General features: G+C 52.4%; 1 protein-coding gene across 1 annotated transcript in view; it reads right to left on the bottom strand.

The window, feature by feature from the left end:
* Positions 1–1,090: 1,090 nt before the first annotated feature.
* Positions 1,091–27,643, bottom strand: part of RAMP1 (receptor activity modifying protein 1) — a 40,049-nt gene continuing 13,496 nt past the window's right edge. The window contains exon 3 of the mRNA XM_043878300.1: positions 1,091–1,699. Within this exon, the coding sequence (XP_043734235.1) occupies positions 1,444–1,699 (256 nt within the window). The 3' untranslated portion in view covers positions 1,091–1,443. The remainder of the gene's footprint in view (positions 1,700–27,643) is intronic.

Genomic DNA, 27,643 nt, shown 5'->3' with positions numbered 1-27,643 from the left:
TTCCCCGCAGTCATTTTCTCCTAAGGGAAAATGGTCCTCAGGGGCTGCATAGGGCAATGTGAGGGACAAGTGGCCTGCTGTCCTGTAAAGGTTTCTTCCCTTGGTCAAAGCTGGAAAGTCTTATTAATCGGCTGGCTGTCAGTCAGTGGTGCAGAAGTGAGCAGCCAGTTAAGGATGAGGCCTGTCCACCAAGTGGGACCCTCTCCACACCCCTACCCATCACCCGCCACCCCAGCAACACCCCATCACCCACTCCACCCCACCCCACACCTCACACCCCACACCCCTCAGGCCAGCAAAGCACGTTTTGGGACAGGTGGGGCCTGTCCTTGAAGTCACCACAGCCCCAAAACTGCCTCAGGAAGGCTCCCTGGGCCAGAGGGGCTCCCTCGGGGAGGGGCGCGCGCTCCCGAGCCCCGCCCTCCTGCTCCGATCCGTCCTTCCCCCCACCCCGTCTCTGGTGCCTTTGCTGGACGCCAGTGTCACACCTCCGTCACCCAGTCCTCCCCGTGGGGAGCCGAGGAGAGCCCCAGGGCCGGGAATGTGGACTTGAGAGCCCAGAGGCCGTGGCCTTGGCCCCGTGCCTGGGTGGCTGTCCCGCTGGGCAGAGGATGGTGGGCCTGAGAGGGTGCAGTTCCTGGGCTGGAGGCACTGCAGCCGGCTGGGGGCTGTGGGGACCCCGGAGGAGCAGGCTGAGCTCTGGGGACATCTGGGAGGGATGGCGCAGGGCGCTCCCTTTGGGTTTCCAGAAACTTCTAGAAGAGCGGCAGTAAGCAGGAGCCTGGGAAGCACGTGCTGCTGCAGCCTGAGGGGAGCAGAGGAAATGGCCGCTGAAAGCCTAGGGGACAGAAGGGACCTGGGGGCTGGCGAGCCATCTTTGGGGAGGGGCCTCTGTGAACACCCAGCAGACCCGGCCCCTCTGGGGTGGATCCCAGCTCACTGAGGTGCGGTGTGTGGGGGCGGGCAGGGGTCACCCTCCCCCGCTAGGTCCCTGTGAGGGCCCCTCCTGTCAGAGAAAGTCCAGAGGGGCTGGAGTGTCTACCCGCTCCTCTCCGCTGGTCCACATCCAGAAAGAAGGACGCTGCCCGGATTCAAGGACGTCCTTTAATCACAAATATGTCTCCACAGTCTGGCCACAGGCAGGAAGTGAGTGCGGTGGGGGTTATTGGGAGACAGCTCAGACGGCCCCCAGCAAGACCAACAGCTGCGCCGGTTCCCTCCTGGCCCCTGGGCTGCCCCCCCCAGGCCAACGCCTATGCTCACCACTCTGGCTGGCATCCCGGGGTGAGCTCTTCTTGGTAGAAGAGGGGATTGGGGGGTCTGCTCTGCCGTTGGGGCTCCAGAAGCCTTGGTCAGGCTGGGCCTCCGTGCCTGCCCCCCCACCTGCTCTGCAGCTTCTGTGATCGGGCAGCCCTCCCCCCACCCCCACACACAGACCGCGGCCTACACGATGCCCTCCGGGCGCTTGCTCCTCCAGACCACCAGCACCGTCACGAGCAGGGTCACCAGGATGGGGACCACGATGAAGGGGCAGAGGACGCTGCTGGGTGGGTCCTGCAAGGCCCTGCCTGAGACGGGGCAGTTTCTGAAGTAGTGCTGGTGGACGGCGAGGAAGAACTTGTCCACCTCCGCGTTTGGCCAGAAGCAGTCCAGGTTTTGCGCCACATGCCTGGTGCAGTTGGAGAGCTCCTTGTAGCTCCTGCAGGTGGAAAAGCAGGTCGTCAGGTCCTGAAGGGCAGAGGACCCAGGCGGGGACTCGAGCCGGGGCTCTCCAACCCACTCCCAACGTGGTGACCTCCACCGAAGCCCAGGCCCCGAGGCGGTGACTCTGGTTCTAGAGACAAAGGTCCTGGAAGGCTCCTGGGGGGTGGGGAGGGGAGGGAAGCGTGTGGCCAGACCCCAGGAGGCAAGCTGGAGCTAAGGGATTCTAGGAGCTACGATGTCACACCAAGGGCAGACTAGAAGGTGGACCAGCTAAGATCTTTAGAAAGAAGTCTGGAAAAAAGAGCTTCAGCCCTTTGAGCACCTTGCTGTCTCCACCACCCCGTGCAGACCACCCCAGCCTGGAAGCTCCCCCAGCGGTCCACAGGACTTGTCGTGAGGCCTCCCGCCCTACCTTCACCCCAACCCCTCATCTTCCCACTCTCTCTGGAATTGTGCCACAGCACGGTCACCCTTCCCTCTAGTAAGTTATGCATTCTTTCTGCTTATTGAGTGTAAACACCATGAGGACAGGGATGTTGTCTGTCTGGTCACCTCTGTAATCCCAGTGCCTAAAAAAGTCCCTGGCACACGCCAAGAACCGATACATTTTGTTCTAAATAATGCTAAAATATTAATAACATAAAATTTACCATTTCAACCCTTTTTAACTGTATAGTCCAGTGGCATTAAGTATAGTGGCATTGTTGTGCAACCCTCAGCACCATCCATCTCCAGAACTATTTCATTCCCAAACAGAAAATCTGTCCCCATTAAACACTCATGCCTGTCTTCCCTCTAGTCTGTGACAACTCCTGCCTTCTATCTCTGTGAAATCTGATGACTCCAGTTAGCTCACATAAGTGGGCTCATACACTCTTTGTCCTTTTGTGATTGGCTTATTTCACTGAACAGAATGTCCTTGAGATTCACCCATGTTATTGCACATGACAGGGTTCCGTTCCTTTTTAAGGCTGAATAATATACTGCTTGTGCATACTTTATTTTGTTTATCTTCTCATTGATGGGTATTTGGGTTGCTTCTATGTTTTAACTGTTGTGACAAGTGCTGCTACTTTGAATATGGGAGTTCATGTAGTTCAATTACCTATTCAAGTCTCTGCTTTCAGAAGAGCTGAAATATTCAGCTCTTTCAGCTGCATAATCAGAAGCCAGAAATTGCTGGATCATATTATAAGTTTGTGTTTAATTTTTTGAGTCAATTTTTTTTTTAAATAAATGAAGATTCAGTGTTGGGGAAATGAAAATGTAGTTTCCAGAAGGTATCACTTCTGCTTCTGCTTAGGATGGAAAAAGCAAAACAGAGTGCTGATTCCTCTTGAATAACAACCAACAAAGCTGAAGAAACTACAAAGTCATGGATGTTCTGGAGTTTATCAGAGAGCTGAGACTGCAAGTCAACAATGTGACTTGGGTTTCAGGGAAGAGCAGGGCGGTGTGAGGAGGATGCATAATAATAAGCTGCCCAGGGTTCAGTGTGGGCTGGGGGGAGGGGGCTCAGTCTGGAACTCCTGGGGCCCCAGGTGCACGGGTGGTTCCGGGACTCTTTGTTCTTTCCCATGAGGCTCTAGGGGGAGCTCGTGAGAAAGGTTAGGGGCAGGCACAAACACCATTTCCCAAACCCTTCTCACATAAGCAACAACACTGCCTTGGGCCCCTGGAGGATGAGAAACGCTGATCCCAATGAACAGATTCTGCTGCTTTGAACATGGGAGTGCATTTACCTATTCGTCTCTGTGACTGCAGCTAAACAGGACTGAAGCCCTCCCAGACCCTTATCTCCAGGAAGCAAAGCCTTGAGCTGCCAACTGTCAGCCCCAGGGCACAAGACAACACACCATGGCTGGGAGAAGGATGGGAGAAACTCTTTTCCCTTGGGAGAACAATAGGAAACCATCCTGGACCTAAGAATCTGCAGGATACCACACCACTGGGAGAGGGACAGGAATCTCCCACCCAAGCCCCAACAGATACAGGGCAGAGTCTGGCCGCCACTGGGAGGAGGCCAACGGCATACAGCTTTTCTGAGCTGAGACTGGACCAGGACAAGGGAACCCCTCTACCTCTCTCCCAAAACAAATCTGGCATAGAATAACAAGCAACAGTACTCTGCCACAGGGAGGGGGAGAGAGACCTACCCTGTGGCACAGGTGTGCAGGGTGGGACACAGTACACAGAGAAAAATTCTCTAGCCCCACCCTGAGCACAAGGCAATGGGAACCCGTTGCCAGAGTTCTTCAAAGTCTATCAAGCTCTGAAGGAAACCATAGCAACAACAAATCCCAAACCCAGCTCAGCTCCTCACAAGATCAACTTGAATCCCATAATAACAGCCTGACACAAGAGGCTTAACAATTTCCAGATGTAAATACTATTTGTCTCAATCTCTTCCCTTCTACACATGCAAGTTCAGCATCCAGTAAAACATTAGGACTCACTGTCAAAACATAAAACAATCAATAGAATCTGACTCAGAGATGACCCAGATTCAGTAATTATCATACAGGGATTTAAAAATATTAATATGGTAAAGGGTCTAGTTGAGAAGGTAGACAATATGCACCAACAGAGAATTTCAGCAGAGACAGAAATGTAAGAAAGTCAAAGAGAAATGCTGGGGGAGGGAACCCCACAGTATCAGAGAGTCCATCTTCGATGAGGTCATCATCAGACTTGGCATCTGAGGAAGGAACTAGTGAACTTGAAGATGGGTCAATAGAAATTACCCAAGCTGAAACAAACAGAAAAACATAGAGCATCTAATAGTTGTGATAAATTAAGAGCACTGTCAATGATGTCATCTCCAACTTGTAATTGGAGTTCCAAAAGGAGAAGGAATGGGGCAGAAGAAATATTTAAGAGATAATGGCTGAGGATTTTCCAAAACTAATGAGATGAAAAACCATAAATCCAAGAAGGTCAGACCCCCCCCCCCCCAAACAGAACAAAAAAGCAAAGCAACAGCAACCGCCTAGATATTAAAGTCAAACTGCTGAAAACCAACGGTGAAGGGAAAAATCCAAGAAAAAATCTTGGAGTCATTCAGGAAAAAAAGAGACATGTACAGAGGAATGTGTGGTGTGAACTACAGCAGACCTCTTACTGGGACTATGCAAGCCAGAAGACAATGGGTGGCATCTTTTCAAGTACTAGGTGGGGATGGGGAGAGGGGTAGAGGGAAGGGCCACAAAGCCCTGTCTGCCCAGAATCCTTTACTCAGCAAAAATATCTTTGAGATATGAGCTTGCAATAAACACCTTTTCAGAAAAAAGCTTATAGAGTTCACGGTCAGCAGACCTGTGCTACAAGAAATGTTAAAGTTCTTCAGTCAAAAGAATATAACAGAAGGAACTCTGGACCCACACAAAGAAATGAAGAGTTCCTCCCACTAAAATGAAGATTTACAAAACGTGCTTTTCCTTATTTTAGGCCAGGAAATGAGTACACAGAGCAGAAGCCATAACTCAACATTGAGGAGACACTCAGGCATGTATTGAAAAACCGAAGGGAAAAGGTTGGGGTCCCTCCAGCACCCAAGCACCCCTCTACCACAGCTCCTATCATATGGTCTCTCAATCACTAGGTCACTGTTTTTTCTCCACTGCTTGCCCTTTGGGCCATGACCCCACGTGCACACAAGGCCTCCCTCAGTCCACATGCCCATCTAAATGGATGGAGAGAGTGGGCAGAAGAAGTGGAGGGTGTGCAGGAGCCATGCCCACAGGGGTGTGTGGTTTTTCTAAGAGAACAAGGACTCATGTTCCAAGTAGAAAATGGAAGTGGAAAAAGCTACAGGAAGTTAGGACAGACTGGGTCTAACTGTGAAAAAATGAATTAGTACACATCAGAAGCCTGGTACAAGGTAAGTGAAAGTGCGTCAGGGATCATGAAAAACCAAAGACTTTGAGCTTGTGGTTGGCCAACTACAGGGCTGCATGTTACAAACCCTGGTTTGAATGGTTGTCTTCTTCCCCACCTCAGACCCATCAGATTGACGGGTAGTTTTAGGTGTGGTACAGACAGTGACACAGTCAGTCCTAAATGTTGTCCCCTACGCTCTGCCTGGGGAATAGAGCTGGGATGTCCCTTGGAGGAGGCATTGCCAGAATGGGAAGAGCCCCTGACCCAGGAAACTGTGACACCAGGGACCACAGACTGGGCACATGTTGAGGCTGAGCCAGTGGTGGGCCCTTCTGGGGCCAAGCACTTTCTCCTTGAAATATCCTTCCAGTCTGCAAAGCCAACGCCCCCACCCCCGTCTAAAAATATCCCTCATGCGGAGTCTGCTGCCCACTCCATCCTGTTTATTTATACAGAAGTGACAGCTGAAACTCTCAATAAATATTGTGAGCTCTGTCAGCAAGGATGTGATACAAGAATTCCCTCCAGAGTACAGACATTCTTCTGTTCAAAAGAACACTGTACCGACTGAAGGGGCCAAAATAATCATGAAGAAATACTCTTGCTTTAACCCTCTACTTTCAGTTCTCATGTAATGGAATCATTTTCCTTTTTTGGCCAGGACTTTCTATTCTGGGCCCCCATGTGAACTTTGCTTGGAATGTTCCTGAACACCATGGTGGGAGTTTCCAGTATGTCTGGGTCCCACCAAGTCAAGGCTCCTGGCACTGCACTTCATGATTATTTACTTGTTGACAAGAAGGTGCCCGCCACTGCCCACAGGGAACTTGTCTGCTCTGGGGACACCAACCAGCATCAGGACTGACTGGTCCCAATTGTGGAGTATCAGTACGGGCCCTGGTGCCCCGCAGAACTGGGTTCAAATCCAGCTCCACCTCTTATGCTGAGTGATCCAGGGGCCTCATCTCTCCCATCCAAGCCTTATTGCTGTTGTTCAGTTGCTAAGTCATATCCGACTCTTTACAAACCCGTGGACTGCAGCACGCCAGGCCTCCCTGTCCTTCACCATCTCCCGGAGTTTGCTCAAACTCATGTGCATTGAGTTGGTGGTGCCATCCAACCATTTCATCCTCTATGGTCCCCCTCTCCTCCTGCCCTCAATCTTTCCCAGCATCAGGGCCTTTTCCAATGAGTCAGATCTTCACATCAGGTGGTCAAAGTATTGGAGCTTCAGCTTCAGCATCAGTCCTTCCAATGAATATTCAGGACTGATTTCCTTTAGGATTGAGTGGTTTCATCTCCTTGTAGTCCAAGGGACTCTTAAGAGCCTTCTCCAGCCGTGGTCATCCAAGCCTTGATCTCCTTATAATCAGTGAAGAGACAGGTCCTGACCTGACAGGGTTACTGGGCAGATCAAGTTAAATGAGGTCAAGGACCTGATGGACAGCAGTGCCCAGTAAGTGGAGGACTTCCGGACAACTGGTGTGTGGTCCCTGAAGGGGACATTTCTTGTTCTATAAACTCGAGTAAATATTGACCAGGCGGTGTGTGTCCAAGACTTCAGAGTATCTGAGGAGGAACCACTAATGTGGTTCACTTTCTCTGGACCAGTATTGGATTCCATCTCCCCAGGACAGTTCACAGCCTGGTGGCTTCCAGCAGCTTTAAATACCTGCTGGCTGTCAGGGAGGTGGCACCACCAGGCGCTCGGGAAGCTGGGGCACATGAAGGAGGCTGGGGCCCATCTGAGGCTGGCCTGGGGAGCCTGTCTAAATGCTAAACTAACATGCTGTTGTTGTTCGGTTACCAGGTCCTGTCCGACTCTTTGCCACCCCATAGACTGCAGCACGCCAGCCTTCCCTGTCCATCACTCTCTCCCGGAGTTTGCTCAAATTCGTATCTATCGAGTTGGTAATGCCATCCCACTGTCTTATCCTCTGTTGTCCCCTTCTCCTCTTGCTCAGTCTTTCCCAGCATCAGGGATTTTTTTTTTCCCCCAGACTGATGTGGGGGGTGGTTAGATAGATAGGGAGGTGTGTGGGTGGGTCCAAGATACAAATAGTTCTAGAAATACAAATGGCTAACAAGCATCTGAAAAAAAAAAAGTTTAACCTCACTTTTAAGGAAGAAAGAAGCAAACATCCAAACAGAATCCATTTTCAGAATGAGAATATGCAATGCTGGTGAAGGTACAGTGAAATGAAGCAGGTGCTTGTATCTTTACTAGTAGAAGATAAAATAGTAACAGTTTCCTGCAAAGCTATTTGGCAATTATGTCTGGAGAATTTCAAAATCATGGATACCTTTTGAGTCAGGAATTCTATTTCTGGGAATTTTCCTAAATTAATAACATGAAATGTAGACCAAAGTCATGTAAGAAGATGTCCCCAGCAGATTTATAATTATGAAAAAGAGCAAACAATAGGGCAGTGACTAAAGTCGCTTACAAGAGCCTCTGCTATGTAGCTATAAAATGATATTCAGGAAGAAAATATTTATAAATGTTGAACAGAAGAAGCCGTTGAGACCAAGTGATACAGACAGTGTGGTTTCAGCAGAAAGTGGTCCATGCAGGAGGGGAAGACCCCAGAACGTTAAGAGTTGTCACCACTAGAGGTGGTGGACTTTTATTCTCCTATCTCCGCTTTTAGAAGGATTTTTCCACGTTTTCTCTACAAGCACATATTATTTTTATAATTGTATTTTTTACAAGGCCTGTAGAAAGCTGGACACTCAAGCCCCCTGCATTTGCAGCCGCGGGGAGCACGTCTCCTTAGCCTTTGGCCAAGGGAACACTCTGAATCCCAAGCAGCTGGGAGGACTGGGTGCGAGCCGGGAGCAGGCTGGCGGGGAGTCGGGGGTGCGGGCACCCTCAGCCCCCCTGCCCGGCGCGGGGCACCTTGCTGGGGGCGTGGCCGCTCCACGTCTGTCACCGATCAGGGCTCAGAGGGGCTGCGGTGGCCCCGGGCTCCTCCCGAATCCTGCAGACCCCGCCCTGTCCAGCAAGCCTGCAGCCTGCGGCCTTCCTTCCGTCCACCCGCCTAACCTCTGCCCCACTTGGTTGGGGTCAATCCCGGCCCGGGGACCACCTTGGGGACACCCCCTCTCCCAGCCTCTGCTTCCAGCACGGGGGTTCTCCCCTCCCTGCCCCCTCCCGGGCCGCTCCGGGGGTGGGCAGGAGCTCCGGGACACCCCTCCTCCCTCCGGGGGGTGGGCAGCTCTGCTCCAGGCTGTAGTTGGGGTGGGGGGCGGACCCCTCGGAGAGACACAAGGCGGAGGCAGTTCTGGGGTGCGGCCGGCCACCGGGCCCTCGCCTCCTCTCGGGTTCCACGCGGATGCTGCGGGGATGAGCTGCCCAGTCTCCGAGGGGCGTCCGGACCTGAGGGCTGGGAGGGCCCCGAGGGCAGGACCCCCTTTGGCATCCATCTCCCCCTCCGGCTCCGCGCGGCGCCCAAGGACCCCCTGCTTCCTGGACCCTCCTTGCCAGAAGGACGAGGCCACCAGATGGCGCCCCCTCCTGGGGACCGCCTCTCCTGGGACCCTCCTCCCCTGACCTCTTCCCCAGAGACCCCCTCCCTCGCAGTCAGCACCCCCACCCCGCCCCGTCTCTCCTCGGGGCTCTCTGTCTTCTCGCTCCATCAGCGGCCTGGTTCATCGGCCCGCGCGGCCGCCGGCCCTCGCCGCCCGCCGGGTGAGTGTCCTCTGCGCTCGGTCGCGCTCTATCACTCCTCTGTCGGGCCCTGTGGGCTGCAACCTCCGACACCCCTGACATCCTCACCCCCATCTGAAGCCTTGGTCCTGGGCACAGTGGGCTGTCCACGTACCTGACTCTCGGCGTGCCCCCAGCCTAGCCCCATCGCTCATGCCTGGCTGGCTGGGAAGCCTTGCCTTCTCTGAGTTGCCTTGGACTCCCCCCCATTTCCAGGGGTCCCCTCCCCTCCTGCAGCCCTGTCACTGTGACCAGCTTTCATTTCTCTGCACTGATCGTGGGCCGGGGCATGGGCATCTCTGTGCCTCTTCTCCTCCCCCTACTCAGCTTAGCAGTTCAGTCAGTTCAGTCGCTCAGTCATGTCTGACTGTTTGCGACCCCACGGACTGCAGCACGCCAGGCTCCCTTGTCCATCACCAACTCCCAGCGCTCACTCAAACTCATGTCCATCGAGTCAGTGATGCCATCCAACCATCTCATCCTCTGTCATCCCCTTCTCCTGCCTTCGATCTTTCCCAGCATCAGGGTCTTTTCCAATGAGTCAGTTCTTCGCATCAGGTGGCCAAAGTGTTGTAGTTTCCGCTTCAGCATCAGCCCTTCCAGTGAATATTCAGGACTCATTTCCATTAGGATGGACTAGTTGGATCTCCTTGCAGTCCAAGGGCAGCCATCAACTCCCTCCTCCACTTTCCTCTCTTCTGTAGCCTGGGCTCTGTCCACCATGGGCTCTTGGGGCCACAGCCCTGGCCTCTGTGCTCTCCAGTTTCAGCCCACTGCCCACACCGGGTTGCCCTTGCTTCATATGTTCAATGCTCGCGCCCCCCGCTCCTCCGCCGCCCCACCCCGTACCTGCACTGCATTCAAAAGGGCTCATGCAGCCCACACCTCTCCACTCTCCACTGTCCCCCTCCCTCTCCCTGGCCACCCTGCCTGGCTGGTGTTCCTGCCTCAGGACCTTTGCACATGCTGCACTTTCTACGTGGAAGACCGTTCACCTGGTCGTCACAAGGCTAGCATCTGCATGTCCCTCAGATGTCACTTCCTCAAACAGGCCTTTTTTCTGATGCTTCAACTCGTTAGGATCCCCAGCAAAGTAGGGTTTTCCTTCACAGCTGTATCCTTCTTTGTATCTGAACTTTTAACTGGGGATTGTTCACTCACTGTTGGTCCCGGTGACTAGACGGCAAACACCACGATGGCAGGGCGAGTGTAGGCAAAAACAAGGCCCCACTCACCCTGTTCACAGCAGTCATCTCAAAGGCAAGAGAAACAAAAGCAGAAGGAAGAGAAAGAGACAGCGCTGGCTGGAGACGTGGGAGGGCGGCAGGGGCGATGGAGCACAATCCAGCGCAGAAGACGGTAACCTGGTAACCCCGTAACCTGGTAACGCGGTAACCTGGTAACCGGGAAGAGAGGGGCGTTCACACCAAGAAGGGCGTTGTCACAGGTCCACAGGGTCCACAGGGTCCACACAGCCTACTGCTGTGAGTAATCATGACAAACTCTTCTTGTGGGGGGCTGTAACACACCTCTTCAGGTTCAGGGAATAGTAACTAGTATAAAAATGAAAAATAAATTTAATAAACCTGATTTCAGTGACTATATGAGGAAGTTTCTATCCTGCAAAGACTCAACAACCTTTTTAAAAGTCCCAGGATCCTATTTAGGCCACAAAGGAAAACTTGATACATTCTTGAAGTGCAGATTTTAAGTCTTTGACTACAATATTAGCTCAGATGGTAAAGCTTCTGCCTACAATGCGAGAGACCCGGGTTCGATACCTGGGTTGGGAAGATCCCCTGGAGAAGGAAATGGCAACTCACTCCAATATTCTTGCCTGGAAAATCCCATGGACTGAGGAGCCTGATAGGCTACAGTCTGTGGAGTCGCAAAGAGTTGGACACTACTGAGCAACATCACTTCACTTCACAATATCAGAAACTAGAAATTAGTAAGAAAAGGATAAAATTTAAAAAAAATGAACCCCAGGAAATGAAAGATCACTCTTATATAATTTCAGGGTCAAATGGGGTTTAAAAATTCAATTATAGGTTGTTAAGAAAAAATAATGGCAACATTGCATGTAAAAATTAATGAAATCAAGGCAAAACTTAATTTTGAGAAAAATCTGCAGTTGCAGTTTATCTTATTATTACTAAAAATAAATGAAAATAAATGAAGAATCCAAATCAAGACATTTAAATAAAGAACCACAAAATAGATCTCTCCAAAGGGCAAATAATTTAAATGCATTACTAATTATTGAAAACTAATATTTATTGATATTTTTAAAAAACATAAAAATGAATAAGTAAATTCAGCAGTTGATTCTTTAGAAAAATAGCTATAATGAAATGATCACATTTCTGGATAATCCAGAAAAAAAGCAGAGAAAACACCAACATACAAAACTACAGATAAAAGATTAGAAAAAGTATAAGAGACTAACATGCAAAACATGTATGTTAAAAGTTGGAAAGTCTTTGATGAATGGGAATGCTTTGGGGCAAATTACAAATGATGAGATCTTGACTTATAATGTAGAAAATCTGAGAGGAAAAAAATTGCTAAAGAATTACTTTCACAAAAGGTACTAGACTCAGGCAGTTCTTTCAGATTCTTAAGGTCACAGAAAAAGATGTCAAGCTTCTCAGTTCTTTGAAAAAGTTAACAAAACCCTGATCCCAAACCTCTTACAATGGCCCGCCCACGTGCCTCGGAACAGGCAGGCTCATGCAACAGATGTTCACTTTCACTTATAAATAGACACAGATGTCCTTTTTCAAACACTAGCAATTTTAAGCTAGCTGTATAGAATAAAGTCGGTTTATTTCAGGAAGGCTTCAGTGCTATTACTATAAAGTCATACTTCAATTTGTCAAAGGAAAGCAGCAATCGTTTTGATACATGTTGCAAAGGCATTTGATAAAACTGAACATTCATTTCTGATTTGAAAAAAAATTAAAAAAATTAAAAAAGCCCAACTTTGTAAAGCACAAAGAAGTTCTTTCTAACGTGATTTAAAAAAAATCTCTCAAACGAATAGCAAACATCACATTTGCTCTTGAGGCACTTTCATCACGGTTAGGAACCCGTTTGTGTTTTAGGTGGCCAGGTCTGTCTTCCCCCTGGTGGTTTCCACCTTTGCTCCCACCCAAGGTTTCCTAGTCACTGCAGGATCTTTCCAAAATTGGGAGGGGCTGACAGCTCAGCAGGCCACTTCCTCTGGTGGCAGAAAGCCATGGGCTGGCCCTTCCTACATCAGGCTCCAGGCTCGGAGCCAGTGTGCCAGGCCAGCTCATCTCTGCAAAGGGCCTGCGACCACAGACAGGAGGGGCCGAGTGGCCCTCGGGGGGATAGCCAAGCCCACCTCGGGGACTGTTCCCCGGGCCCACGGTGCCTGGAGGCTGCATAGGACGGGGCATCTTTTGCTTTTCTTGATGCTGCAGGGAGCATATAAGGAAGTCCTGTTGATGGCTGGATTGAAAACATTTCACTTCAAACCCTGGAGTCACCTGCAAACATGTGCTGGGCCGGTGGGACATGAGCCAGCAGTGTACCTGGGCTCACCTGGACCCCAAGGACTTGCTATGGGGGTGGGGGGCAGGTGGATACCATACTGCGAAGCCCTCCCTAAACTAGGGAGATTAGAGAGATTCCACCCAGCTGGAAAAATCCACCGTGACCAAGTGATAGGAGTCTTCATGCATTTCTGCTGGCCTCGGGCTGACCCACAGGACACCTCGCCAGGAACGCTTTGCAGTCAGCATGACCACGGTGTGCAGATGCACTCCTGCAGGTGTCTCCTAGGTTCCCACTACAGTGGGTCTCTGTCTGCTGTAGAACAGGGACTCCTGACGTCTGGGCAAACCCGTCTTCCCTGGGAGCACTGGGAACCGGGAGCTCCACGTCTGTCCAGGAATGACGCACGCTAGGAGGTGCCCCCTAATACTCCTGGGTCAATAAATAAACAAAACAATGAGACAGGCTTCATGCCAAGCCTGAATAGCAGGTCAATGCCATCTCCTGTCTTCACGAGACCAGCTCCCTGGCTAAACGGTACCTCCCAGACCACCGGCACTCGCTGAGCGAGGCAGACAAATGCCATTCTTCTCGGAAAATGAATGATACAAATAAAGCAGAGAAAAAAGCACCTTGGAAGGGGGGCTGTTTAAGGTAAGAGGAAGAAAAGGGGAAACAGGCCAGTGTTTTCTCTGTCCCTCAGGAGACACCCCCAGCCCATCTGGAGCTTCCATCAGCTAGAAAGCAGAGGAGCCAGGTGGTTGGGGGGACTGCGGGACCCCCACCCTCTTGGACAAGCCCTCTCCGGCCCCATTCTCACCGTCCCCTCCCACCCTGGGGCCTCTGGCTTCAGCTCCCCTGTCTTTTGCACTTTCAGTCTCTCTTCTCCGGGCCGGGAGCCAGCCTGACTGTCCCACCCCCGAGACATTCCACCAAGGCAAATGCCAGCAGTGTTCTGGGGTCCATGGAGCTTGGGGGACGCTGCACAGAGGGGCACCCCACTCAGTACAGACAGGCGCTGAGTTGCTAGGATTCCCTCCGGCCTGCCCTCCTAGAGCCTCTTGTCTTGCAGACATGGGGAAGGGGGACTTTTGGGAATTTCTGAGCCTGTTTCCTCTCATGCGGTCTTGTTTCCGGCCGCCTCTCAGGACCCACTTAGAAATGACCTGCTCTGTGACCCTCAGGCCAGATTTTGCATCTCCTGTTCTGGAGGAAGTGGTTCTCCCAGCCCCGGTCCATAGCAGGGATGGGGACCCCCTTCGTCCGATGCCCCCAGCCCCATCCCCAGCTGCCTGCAGACATTCCTGTCTCCAGCTCAGTGCTTCGGGGGTACACCCCTAAGCGCAGCCTCCGGGCCCTGGGCCCGCTGTGTCTCCCCCATCCCTGCAGGTGCTGCAGCCACCCATGTGCTGTCTGTCGGCCCGGGGTGTGACCTCGGGTTCCCTGCTCTACCCCGGGCCCAGCACGGGGCACACCTTGCCCCTGTGGACGAAGCTAACGTGTCTGTGACTCCAGGAGCCACTCAGAGCCCTTGTTCCCTGAGCCCGGGCTGGGAGGGGGGGGCTACTGGGGGGTCACCGTCCCTTCCTGCCTGGGCTGTCCAGGACCCCAGTGTGGACACATGAGTCCTGAGGACAGCTGGGGTTCCCGCCTGGATAGGGGGTCTGCAGCAGAGAGTCCCAGGCCCCCGGTGCACGCACCTCTCAGAAGCACAGGCTGCAGTCTCTGCCCTCAGAGCTGTCAGTGTACCAGCCCCCACCCAGACCCCGCAAGCTGGAGGCACGCCTTGGGGAAGGACAGGGGGACACCCTGAGCTGAACTTCACTCGGCACCCAGACCGGTCGGGGCTGCCTGGAAGCAAGCTGTGCAGCCACGTGGGGGCCGGGCTGTGGGGGGGCAGTGCTGGGTGAGATTGGAAGGGTGCCCCTCCTCCAGGCAGGGCATGGGGCTTGGGAAGCCGGATTTCCACTTCTGCCTCAGCCAGCTGCCCTGTGAAGCTGTTGTGTGTCCTCAGGCGAGAGGCTGAGGGTCTCTGAGCTGTGGGATCCAGCTGGGCAGAAGGCCCAGGGCTGAGATGTCACCAGGAAGTCAGAACATGTGGGACAGTCCCCACTCCCCGAACCCCGGTGGGGAAAGCGCCCAACCAAGGTGACGCTAGTAATGTTCAAAATTCTCCAAGCCAGGCTTCAGCAGTACGTGAACCATGAACTTCCAGATGTTCAAGCTGGTTTTAGAAAAGGCAGAGGAGCCAGAAATCAAATGCCAACATCCGCTGGATCATCGAAAAAGCAAGAGAGTTCCAGAAAAGCATCTATTTCTGCTTTATTGACTACGTCAAAGCCTTTGACTGTGTGGATCACCACAAACTGTGGAAAATTTCAAAAGAGATGGGAATACCAGACCATCTGACCTGTCTCTTGAGAAATCTGTATGCAGGTCAGGAAACAACAGTTAGAACTGGACATGGAACAACAGACTGGTTCCAAATAGGGAAAAGAGTATGTCAAGGCTGTATATTGTCACCTTGCTTATTTAACTTATATGCAGAGTACATCACGAGAAATGCTGGGCTGGAAGAAGCACAAGCTGGAATCAAGATTGCCGGGAGAAATATCAATAACCTCAGATATGCAGATGACACCACCCTTATGGCAGAAAGTGAAGAAGAACTAAAGAGCCTCTTGATGAAAGTGAAAGAGGAGAGAGAAAAAGTTGGCTTAAAGCTCAACATTCAGAAAACTAAGATCATGGTATACGGTCCCATCACATCATGGCAGATAGATGGAGAAACAGTGGAAACAGTGGCTGACTTTATTTTTGGGGGGCTCCAAAATCACTGCAGATGGTGACTGCAGCCATGAAATTAAAAGACACTTACTCCTTGGAAGGAAAGTTATGACCAACCTAGACAGCATATTAAAAAGCAGACACATTACTTTGTCAACAAAGGTCTATCTAGTCAAGGCTATGGTTTTTCCGGTGGTCATGTATGGATGTGAGAGTTGGACTATAAAGAAAGCTGAGCGCCGAAGAATTGATGCTTTTGAACTGTGGTGTTGGGGAAGACTCTTGAGAGTCCCTTGGACTACAAGGAGATTCAACTAGTCCATCCTAAAGGAAATCAGTCCTGGGTGTTCATTGGAAGGACTGATGTTGAAGCTGAAACTCCAATATTTTGGTCACCTGATGCGAAGAGCTAACTCATTGGAAAAGACCCTGATATTGGGAAAGATTGAAGGCAGGAGGAGAAGGGGATGACAGAGGATGAAATGGTTAGATGGCATCACCGACTCAATGGACATGAGTTTGAGTAAGCTCCGGGAGTTGGTGATGGACAGGGAGGCCTGGCATGCTGTGGTCCTGGGGGTCGTGAAGAGTCAGACATGACTGAGCTGAACTGAACTGAAGGTGACTGCTATCAACTGAGGACGTCACCATTTTCCTGTGTTTCTGGAAGATGTCCAAAGAGTTTGGTGGACAGCCTGGAGCTTTGCCACCACTCCGGGCAGCTCTCGACCCAGCCCTGGTGTCCTGAACTTGGCGCCGGTCAGACCACACGGCGTCTGCTCCCTCTCCAGGCTCTGCAGACAGAGCACCCCCTCGTTAGCGGCCCCCAGGCTTCCTCAACAGAGCCCAGCCTGTGAGAAGCACCCACACGGAGGAGCAGGAAGGTGCAGAGGGGACAGGGGCTGCTGGGTGCCGTGCGGGGAGACCGCGCTCCAGGGACCTGGGGCTGCAGAGACCGAGGCGGGCAGGCAGCCGCCTCTCTGGACGCCCTGCTGCAGGCAGGGCTGGTCCGACACCCACAAGGGGGGCTGGGCTCCTGCTGGGAGCATGTGAGCACCGGCCCCTAGGGCAGGACAGGCCCAGTCTTGGCCCCCTAGGTGATGGACACCCTGTAACTGAGAGGGAGAACGAGGACTTGCCTAGGCCGGGGTGCATGGCGCGTGCACCCTGAAGCTGGCTGTGACCTCCGAGGGGACACGCCCCACCCCTGTGACAGCGAAACCCTCTGCTGTTTCACACTGAGGCCATTCACACGGTGCCCAGACTCCGCCCTGCCTTGCAGACCAGGGAGCTGGGCAGGTAACCGAGCGAGTGGCCCCAGGGGGCAGTGAGGTGGCTGGCCCAGGGGTCTGACTTGGGGTCTGCTTGCCTCCTCCGAGTAGACCGCTAACCCCCTTGGGGAGGGGCCTCCCCCACTGGCCCTGTGCATGGGCTCCGCTACGGGCAGGAAGGAGTCTGGGCCCCTCTGCCCAGGCTGGGAGGAGTCCATCTCTGGCTCCGAGAGCAGCCACTCTGGCACCAGACACCGGCTGGGCGCTGCCAGGCCGGGCTCCCCGTGGGCAGAAGGGCATGCCGCCTCCTTAAGATCGGGCTATGGCAGGACTCGGCTTTGGGGGTCTGCGGTGCGAGGAGGGAATCTCCAGTTTCCAAATGCAGGTGGTGTCTTCCGAGGGCCGGGCAGGTGGGGCGTGAGTGACCCAGAGTCTTGGGACACCGGTAGCGGTGCCCACTGGTGGCCAGGCCAGTGGGACCCCTCTTACCCACTGCCACCCTGGGATCTCCCGGGACCAGTGTGTGGACAGCCAGGTCCAGCGGGGTGAAGTCCCCAGCTGGCCGCACCCAGCCTGCCGGGGTCCAGGGCCCTGCCCTCGCCAGGACACGGGTGAACACGCCTGTCTGAGCTGGGATTAAGCAGGACTGCCAGGGCGCTATATTTGGACTCTAACAGCCCTCGGGAAGCCGTGCTGGTGGCCGGAGGGACGGGATTTCCCCTCCAGGCCCTGCGGCCCCGCCTCCGAGCCTGGGCAGGGCCCTGGTCCCCTTCCCCCTTGCTCTAGTGGCCCTTTGTCTCCCTGATGCCACTGGATTCTCCTGGGACCGAGAGTTTCCCAAAGCCTTGACGGACTACCCTCCTCTCCTCGGCAGGGGCCACCTGGCATGAGCTCAGCCCCAACCACATGTCCCGCCAGCTGCCTGTGTCCATGCGGCCCCTCCTGGCTGGCCCATCTTGTCCGGAGCTCAGGGCAACACCGAGGGTGGGGGCAGGGCCGCAGAACATTCTGCACCAGGGGACAGTGACCAGCAGTGGGCTTTGAGGACTGAGGCTCCGTGCTTTCACCTTTAAAATGGGTACAGTGGCCCCAGGCTCCCAGTAAGGGGGTGTGAGTCCCCCACCCTGCCTAGTAGGAGGCAGTCAGGAGCCTAAGAGGCCCCCACTGAGACGCCCACCCCACCCCACCAAGGCACCTGGCCGCCCCTGACACCCTGGCCTGGTGATACTCTATCTACCACCCCAGAAACATGTGCCCATGCAGGAGGGCAAGCTCCCAGTCACCTGCAGGGGCTTCTCCCTGGCCCCAAATCACCCTGGGACACAAGCCTGGTCCATGAGCACCCGGAGGATGGATACACAGGGATATAGGTGTCACCGGGAACCTGCAGACCCACCTGGCTTCCAGAAGCGGGGTCTCAAACCTCCCCCACCTGCTCTGGGACCAGGTGGGGAGGGGTGTCACGCACTGGTGCTCCCTGTCAGCTCATGTCCCCAGTGGTCTTGGCTGTCAGGGTCTGAGGATGTGTGTCTTGAGAGCTGCCTCCAGGCAGCCCTGATGCAGCCACTAGGGCTCCAGGCCCATGTCCTGCCTGCCCTGCACCTCTGCTGTCTCTTTCTGGTCCCCTGGTTCTAGCAAGCCATGAACCTCTGAGCCAGAGAAAAGGAGCTCATATTTAAAGACAAAGCAAAATCTCTTCTGCTTTCTCTGAAAACACAATGAAAAGCCAGAGACAATGGGACAAAAGCAGCTTCATGAACTTCATGTTCATGAACTATATGAACAAGGCTGATCATCATAGACTTATTATCCTGTCAGGCTGTCACTCAAGTACAAAGGCAGCAAAAAGCTCCTTGGAAATTTTTAAATTCTGAGAATGTACTAATCACATGGCTTATTTCTAGGATCTACTTCAAAGAGTTGCCTGAAGTTAAAACACGTAAAAAGGAATGATGATGTTAAAAATAGTAAGACATGTTTGAATTAACAGCCTGTCTGCAAAGATTAAGTAACCAAGAGCCCTATCAGATTAATAGCTATTGCTGATAAAAGAACCTGTGACCTGTGACGTCGCTCAGTCATGTCTGACTCTTTGCGACCCCATGGACTGTAGCCTACCAGGCTCCTCAGCCCATGGAATTTTCTAGGCAAGAGTACTGGAGTGGGTTGCCATTTCCTTCTCCAGGGGATCTTCCCAACCCAGGGATCGAACCCGGGTCTCCTGCACTCCAGGCAGACGCCTTACTGTCTGAGCCACCAGGGAAGCCCGATAAAAGAACAGAGAGTACAAAATAAAACCAAAATAGAAAGCAGAAAGAAAGAAATAGGTTTTAGAACATTCTTTACCGTCTGAGCCACCACAGAAGCCCTTTAGAACATTAGCTGAAATCAACGAAGAGAGGCAGAGAGGAAGAGGTAGGTAGATAAAATATATATAGATGGATAGAAGGATACCTAGATTGGTAGATAGGTAGAATTAGACAGATAGATAAAGATAGGCACACAGATGTAGACAGGTAGATGCAATGATAGATAAGTAAATAGATGGATGGATGAATGGATAGAAAGAGATAGATAGACAGATAGATAGACATGGAGGGAACCAAAACACCAGAGTTTTGAATGTAGAGTCCCAAAGAATAGCAGGGAGAGATAAGAAAGTCTTTCTCAGTGATCAGTGCAAAGAAATAGAGGAAGACAATAGAATGGGAAAGACTAGAGATCTCTTCAAGAGAATGAGAGCTACCAAGGGAGCATTTCATGCAAAGATGGGTACAATAAAGGACAGAAATGGTATGGACATAACAGAAGCAGAAGGTATTAAGAAAAGGTGGCAAAAATACACAGAACTATGCAAAAAAGATCTTCACAACCCAGATAATCATACAGAGCCAGACATCCAGGAATGCGAAGTCAAGTGGGCCTTAGGAAGCATCACCACGAACAAAGCTGGTGGAGGTGATGGAATTCCTCCTTAATAGCAGTTGAGCTATTTCAAACCCTAAATGATGATGCTGTGAAAGTGCTACACTCAGCAAATTTGGAAAACTCAGCAGCGGCCACAGGACTGGAAAAGGTCAGTTTTCATTCCAATTCCAAAGAAAGGCAATGCCAAAGAATGCTCAAACTACTGCACAATTGCACTCATCTCACACGCTAGCAAAGTAATGCTCAAAATTCTCCAAGCCTGGCTTCAACAGTATGTGAGCCACGAACTTCCAGATGTTCAAGCTGGATTTAGAAAAGGCAGAGGAACCAGAGAATAAATTGTCAACATCCATTGCATCATCGAAAAAGCAAGAGAGTTTCAGAGAAACATCTACTTCTGCTTTATTGACTATGCCAAAGCCTTTGACTGTGTGGATCACCACAAACTGTGGAACATTCTTAAAGAGATGGGAATCCCAGAACACCTGACTGCCTCCTGAGAAATCTGTATGCAGGTCAGGAAGCAATAGTTAGAACTGGACATGGAACAACAGACTGGTTCCAAATAGGGAAACGAGTATGTCAAGGCTGTATATTGTCACCCTGCTTATTTAACTTATATGCAGAGTACATCACGAGAAATGCTGGGCTGGAAGAAGCACAAGCTGGAATCAAGATTGCTGGGAGAAATATCAATAACCTCAGATATGCAGATGACACCACCCTTATGGCAGAAAGTGAAGAAGAACTAAAGAGCCTCTTGATGAAAGTGAAAGAGGAGAGTGAGAAAGTTGGCTTAAAATGCAACATTAAAAAAACCAAGTTCATGACATCTGGTCCCATCACTTCATGGCAAATAGATGGGGAAACAATGGAAACAGTGACAGACTTTATTTTTTGGGGCTCCAAAATCACTGCAGACGGTGACTGCAGCCATGAAATTAAAAGACGTTTGCTCCTTGGAAGAAAAGTTATCACCAACCTAGACAGCATATTAAAAAGCAGAGACATTACTTTGCCAACAAATGTCTGTCTAGTCAAAGCTATGGTTTTTCCAGGGGTCATGTATGGATATGAGAGTTGGACTAAAAAGAATGCTGAGTACTGAAGAATTGATGCTTTTGAACTGTGGTGTTGGAGAAGACTCTTCAGAGTCCCTTGGACTGCAAGGAGATCCAACCAGTCCATCCTAAAGGAAATCAGTCCTGAATATTCATTGGAAGGACTGATGCCGAAGCTGAGGCTCCAGTACTTTGGCCACCTGATGCAAAGAACTGACTCACTGGAAAAGACCCTGATGTTGGGAAAGATTGATGGCAGGAGGATGAGATGGCTGGATGGAATCAACAACCTGAGGGACATGAGTTTGAGCAAGCTCCGGGAGCTGGTGAAGTACAGGGAAGCCCGATGTGCTGCAGTCCATGGGGTTGCAAAGAGTCGGACAGGACTGAACTGAACTGAATGAAAAACTGGGCCTTTTGGTTTCCCTTTGATGAATAAGGTGGCATCTAAATGAAGGAAAAAAGGGGGAGAAAAACACAAAGATAAAACAAAACTTGGGACTTCCCTGGTGTCCAGTGGTTAAGAATCCACCTGCCAATGCAGGAGACATGGGTTCGATCCCTGGCCTGGGAAGATTCCACATGCTGAGTAGTGACTAGGCCCACGTGTCACAATTCTAAGCCCACGCTCTACAGCCTGAAAGCCACAACTACCAAGCCCAGATGCTGCAACTACTGAAGCCCAGGAGCCTAGGGTCTGTGCTCCACAACAAGAGAAGCCACTGCCAGGAGAAGCCCACATACTGCAACACAGAGTGGCCCCTGTTCGCTGCAAGCAGAGAAAGCCTCTGCAAAGCAGAGAAGACCTAGTGCTGCCAAACAACAACACAGAATTCGGGTGCAGAGGACAGCAACATTTAAGGGAATACTACACACCACTGTGGTTTAGTGAGAAGTCTGGAGGATGTGGACCACATAAACACTGCTGAAATACAAACAGGAAACAAGGAACAGGAAACTAACCCACAGTGGAGGAAGAAACTGGAGAGAGAACTCTCCCAACCCATTCAGAGCTGAGTCCTCCCATGGGAAGGATTCTTGCAAACATCTTCTGTCGTCCCCTTCTCCTCCTGCCTTCAATCTTTCCCAGCATCAGGATCTTTTCCAGTGAGTCTGCTCTTCACATCAGGTGGCCAAAGTGTTGAAACTTCAGCTTCAGCATCAGTCCTTCCAATGAATATTTAGGATCTCCTTGCAGGAACAAATAATGCTCCAGGTGCATCAATTATTTCCTACTCTTGACTCCAGTAGTCAGCTGAACACATATACTCCATTTGGCAAATAGGAGCCTAAGTCTTTGGGCTTCCCAGATGGCTCAGTGGTAAAGAATCCGCCTGCCCATGCAGGAGCTGCTAGGAGATGTGGGTTTGATTCCTGGGTTCGGAAGATCCCCTGGAGGAGGAAATGGTAACCCACTCCAGTATTCATGCCTGGAAAATCCCATGGACAGAGCAGCCTGGTGGGTTACACAGTCTACGGGGTTGCAAAAACGTGGGATATGACTGAATGACAGTACACACACACACAGTCTAATCCTAAAATCCTATTAAGGAAACTCACATAGAGGCAAATCAGGAACTGTCAGTCAAGAAAATGCTACTAGACTCACTTCACTGCGGAGGAAACGAGGCCCAGAGAGTTTAAGTAGCGAAAGATTCAGCAGGTTTCATGCCCGATGGGTCCCATCTTGGCTCCATGCTCCCCCTACCTCCGCCCCATGCTTGTTTTTTGTACTAATCACTAAGACGCAGCACCCAAAGGTAACAGCTGGTCAACCCAGCTCCACCTGCTGCTGATGCTCAGGACACCAGGGCCCACAGTGCCTCCCTGGGAAGGGCTCCTGCAAACAGGTGATGCCTCCTAAGTTGACGGATTGATACCAGTCATCTCAGAGTCTCAATATCGAATTTTTATGGAATTTGGCAAAATGGTTCTCCAGTTCTTTCAGAAAAACAGGTGGAAAAATATCAGACGGAGCACAGTCTAATGTGAAATATAATGAAAGTGAACACAGTGGGATCAGATGAGCACTTCTAACTTGTAGAAAATATCATAAAGCCATGATAATCGAAGTGCTGGAATATGACCCCAAAACATAAGTAAAAATTACCTGAAACAGACTCAAATGTGTACAAGAATGTATTAAATGTATTAAACTAAGCATAACCAAACAATTGAGGGAGGAAATATCATTCAAAAAATAACGTTAGGATCACTGAGGTAGGAAGGACATAAATTTTCATTCACGTCTTAATGTAACGATCCACTGCATTGAGAAGATAAATGTTATTTCAAAACAGAACAACTAAATAGAAACAACTTACTATTGTGGCCACAAGACTCAACTGAACCTGTGAAACAGACAGGACCTCGCCGAAATCAGAGCTCTGAGGAATGAATCTGGGCACTTGTATTAACTGAATAATTAATTAAATAAAACATGGAAAATAAACATCACCAAGGGAAACATGAAGAGTAAGTATTTAGAACAAGATGACAAACAGCTAGTCTTTACCGTAGTCAAGAGTTTGTACAAGAAGATTAAAAATACCCCCAATGACTCAAGAGATAAACAGGGAAGGTTAAGGTCAGATAATTTGCATTTGAGGGGAAAAAAAAATTGCAAACAGCTATGGGAGAACAGCTCAGTCTTCTAACAGTCAAAGATGGGCAAATTGAAACTGAAGAGGAAATCTCATTTAAATCTGCAAAAATAAAATCTTCCCAAACTCATACACAGGAACCTATGAGGAAATACATATTTTTGAATGTTGCTGGTAATGCAAATTAGTGAAATCCTTTAACAGGGCGATGGGGCCAAACCTATCAAGAACCATAGAATGTTCATGGCACATGTCATAGCAAGCCCATGTGCAAGAATTCTTAAAGAAATGAGTCGAAAAGAAGTAAGTCTCTACGTACAAAGTTCTTATAGCGACATCATTTGCATATCAAACCCCAGAAATGGCTCAACATAAATAGGATTGGAAACATCAGGATGTGTTAACTTGGCCTTCTTGCCATTGATATAGGCTGCCTGCCCCGCCCTAGCGGTGGGGTAAACTCAGCTTCCCACCTACCCGAAAGGAGTGTGTTTTTAAGAAAGTGAGGTCTCGGACTTCCCTGGTGGCTAAGGCTCCTTGCTCTCAGTGCAGGGGTCCTGGGTTCGATCCCTGGTTAGGGAACTAGACCCCACACACCAGAAGTGAGTTCTCACACAGCGATTAAATATCCCACATGCGACAACTAAGACCCAGCACAGCCAAACAAATAAATGAAATACTTTTAAAAAGTCAAAAAAAAGAAAGTGGGGTCTCCATTTCTTTTCTTTTTAAATCTTATTTATTTGGCTGCACCGAGGCTTCATTGAGATATACGGGATCTTTAGTTGCAGCACGTGGGATCTAGTTCCGTGACCAGGGATCAAACCTGGGGCCCCTGCACTGACAGCCCAGAGTCTTAGCCACGGGAACACCAGGGAAGGGCCAGGTCTCTGTTTCTAAGACAAGGAGCTGGAGAAGAAGGATCTCAGACCTAAGGGCTGTCCCGAGTGTGTCTCGCTGGGCACCTTGTACATAAGTGTCCAGGGCTTAAGTCCTGGAAGATACTTGGAGAGAAAGGTGATCTCAAAGTGTGCCTGGCCCCTCCGCCAGTAGACCCAGCGCGTGAATGACTGAGGGGTGGGCGGGTCCCTGGAGACCCTGTCCCTGGACTTGGCGGGGGCGCTGCATGGGGCAGGGTGAGTGCTGGGGTGAGGTCAGCATTAAGAAGGGACATCTGCCACGACCCCCGCCCAGCCGCCCCTGCCCCCCAATGCACCCTATCACCCCGTCCTCATCTCCCATCACCAGCCCTGCCCTGCCCCTCTTCCCGGCGTGCAAAGACCCCAGAGGCTGTCCGGCGCGACACGCCTGGCCCACCGCCCCAGACAGAGAAGTCCCATCTGCTCGACGGCCTAGACGGTCCTGCGGTTTCCCGGGCTGTGGGGAGAGGTGTCCAGGGGAGGCAAGGAGGGAGGCGCGGAGCAGGGAGCCCCCAGCCCCAGATGAGTTCCATCTGCCTGCCCTTCCGCCCCGATGAGTTCCATCTGCCTGCCCTTCCGCCCCGGCCGGGGTCCACTGAGCGCTGTCTGCTTCTGACCTTCTGCGTTCTGACACGGCCTGACTCCATCCCCCAAGTGGGGAGATTGTGAAACTGGGCCTTCATCACTTGATGGAAAAAGACGTCAGAGCAGGCGGGGTGCCAGGGCCTGGCGGCCCGTTTCCCTGCGTCTGGGGAGCATGTGTTTGTCCCCCCGCCCCAGGGGAGCCGTGGAGGTGGAGGGAAGCCGAGGACGAATCCTCCTCCCCAATTCACGCCAGTGGTTGTTGGTCTCTTCCTGGGAGCTTTCTGCCTCTGATCCTCACCCCTCGGAGCCAGAAAGCCCCCTCCTGCCCTCTCCAGCACGCCCTGCACCCACCACTGGCCCCAGCCCCGGACCCGCCCCCCAGGTCAGCCCTGGCTGAGCTCCAGAGACAGAGCAGGGGGCTGGCAGGCCTCCTGAGACCCCGCCCCCATGCCCGACAGGCCTGGCCTGGTGCTGTGGGATCTTGTGCCCAGGGTTTCGGGGTGCCCAGGGTCATGGGGTGCCTGGGACACATCTATGCCGAGAGCTGGCGTCCCTAGGGCTCTACCCGGATGCCACCTGGATGGGGCTTCAAGAAGCTGCCTTTGTGGGGGGAAGGGTGCCCCCTTTCTTCTGCCCACCCAGCCCACCTGGGCACATGCTGGCCCCTGTGGCAGCAGAGCCCGACGCAGCCTGGGGGGGCTCTGAGAGCCCGGGGTTCCCTCCCTGCTGCCCCCCAGGCAGCAGAGTCTCCTGCCTGCCTGCGTCACACTCAGAAAGGCGACAGGGAGGTGACGTGAAGCTGGGGAGGTAGGGACTGGCTGGGAAGGCCCGTGGCCACGTGCTCACCCACCTCGCACCCTGGTCCAGCCACCAGAAGGCCGTGTCGACGCCTGCCGCCCGTGGGCAGGAGCCCCAGCTGAGGCCGGGCCGGGGAGCGGGGGAGGCCGCCCCGAAGGCCCCCAGAGGCCCCAGGGGGTCTGCCAGCTTTCTGCACCCCTGGGCTGGAGGCTGTGGGTGCTCTGGGACAGCTGGAGGGTGTGCCCCCACCCAGGTGGGCAGAGGGTGGGGAAGCGGACCTCTGCGTCAGGTCCTCCCGACAAGGATGTGGCCCAGCACTCGTGGGCAGACCCCCGACAAACACTCACGCGTGCCCGGCCCTGCTCCGAGAGCGCCCGGCTGTGGGGGGCGCTCAGGTGGGCCGGCCTCCCCTCCAGGCGTCCTGCGGGGCGCTGGTGAGGGGCCTGCCCGGCACCCTGGGTGTGGGCCCCCCAAGGCCTGGGAGGGGTGGCCCAGCACAGCAGGAGCCCCGGGCGGGGGCGGTGGCAGCCGCTGCCCCAGAGAGACCTCGGTGTTGAAGGAAGATGCTGCTCTCGGGTCCCGTCAGAAGCAAAGCAGGTGTTCCACCTGCTGCTGCTGAGCCGGGAAGAATCTCCTGAACTGGCTCCTTCCAAGGGACACACGGGCAGGCCCGCGGTTCTGACAGTGGAAGGGGCACTGCAGCGGCCTGGGCAGACCCCGCGGCGGGCCAGCGACCCGCCGAAACCAGGTCTCCCTGGTAGAGGGCCCTGGTTCTCTGTCCTCCCCGGGAACCCTCGTAACTGAACCGAGGCTCAGGCCAGGCTGGAGGGCTTTCATGAGGCCCGCGTGGCAGGGAGGGGTCCCCAGGAGCAGGCCACAGGGACCCAGGCCCCTCGGACACTGAAGATTCTGTGTGTTGAGGCAGACAAATGCGTGGGAGTGTGTGCGCTCAGTTGTGTCCAACTCTTTGCAGCCCCATGGACTGTAGCCCGCCAGGCTCCTCTGTCCATGGAATTTTCCAGGCAAGAATACTGGAGGGGGTTGCCATTTCCTCCTCCAGGGGATCTTTCTAATCAAGGTATGAACCCACGTCTCCTGTGTCTCCTGCATTGGCTGGTGCTTTTTTTTTTTTTTTTTTTAACCTCTGAGCCCCCTGGAAAGCCCCTCCTGGGAGCCAGACACAAACCCAGAGGCTTCGGGGCAGAGACACCGGGATGTAGCAGAAGTTCTGTCCCGTGATGACCAGTTTCAGAAGGCAGTGCCCGCTCCCCTGGCCCACCTGTGACGCTCCCGCCCTGGCACCTTCCCCAGCTCAGAGCCTGAAGCTGTGTGCAAAGTGGATGAGCAGGGCTGTCTCCTGGCCTCCTAAACCCACTCGACATTTCTCGGCTCGGGGAAAAAAATGATCACTGTCAACCAGCCCTCGGGACCTCCCTGGTGGTCCAGGGGTTAAGAATCCGCCTGCCAGTGCCGGGGGCCCGGGTTCAATCTGTGGTCAGGGTCCCGCGTGCTGCAACATAAGATCCTGCAGGCTGCAAAGAAGACACAGCGCAGCCAAGTAAACAAATATTAAAAAATAAATAAATAAAACCAGCCGTTTCCTAGCTGAGTCCTGCACAGATTCCTCCCCTCCCTGACCAACAGGCAGGAAGGTCTCTGACAAGAGCATCTGACAACACATTTTCCCATGTCCTCTGAAGCTTCCCCAATTAGATTACACCCCCAGTTAATGTTTCAAATCATGTTAAGTTCCCATTAGTGAACCAGGGCTGCAGTTTAATGAGCTGACCTCCGGGACACGGTGGACTTGGCCTGGCGCACGGACAGGAGCCTGCTCTCCTGGGCCCAGAGGCCCCGCAAGGACCTGGTGCAGCGA

This window comes from Cervus elaphus, chromosome 20, assembly GCF_910594005.1.
Source record: "Cervus elaphus chromosome 20, mCerEla1.1, whole genome shotgun sequence".
Lineage (NCBI taxonomy): Eukaryota > Metazoa > Chordata > Mammalia > Artiodactyla > Cervidae > Cervus > Cervus elaphus.
This window is presented reverse-complemented; position numbering and strand designations above follow the sequence as displayed.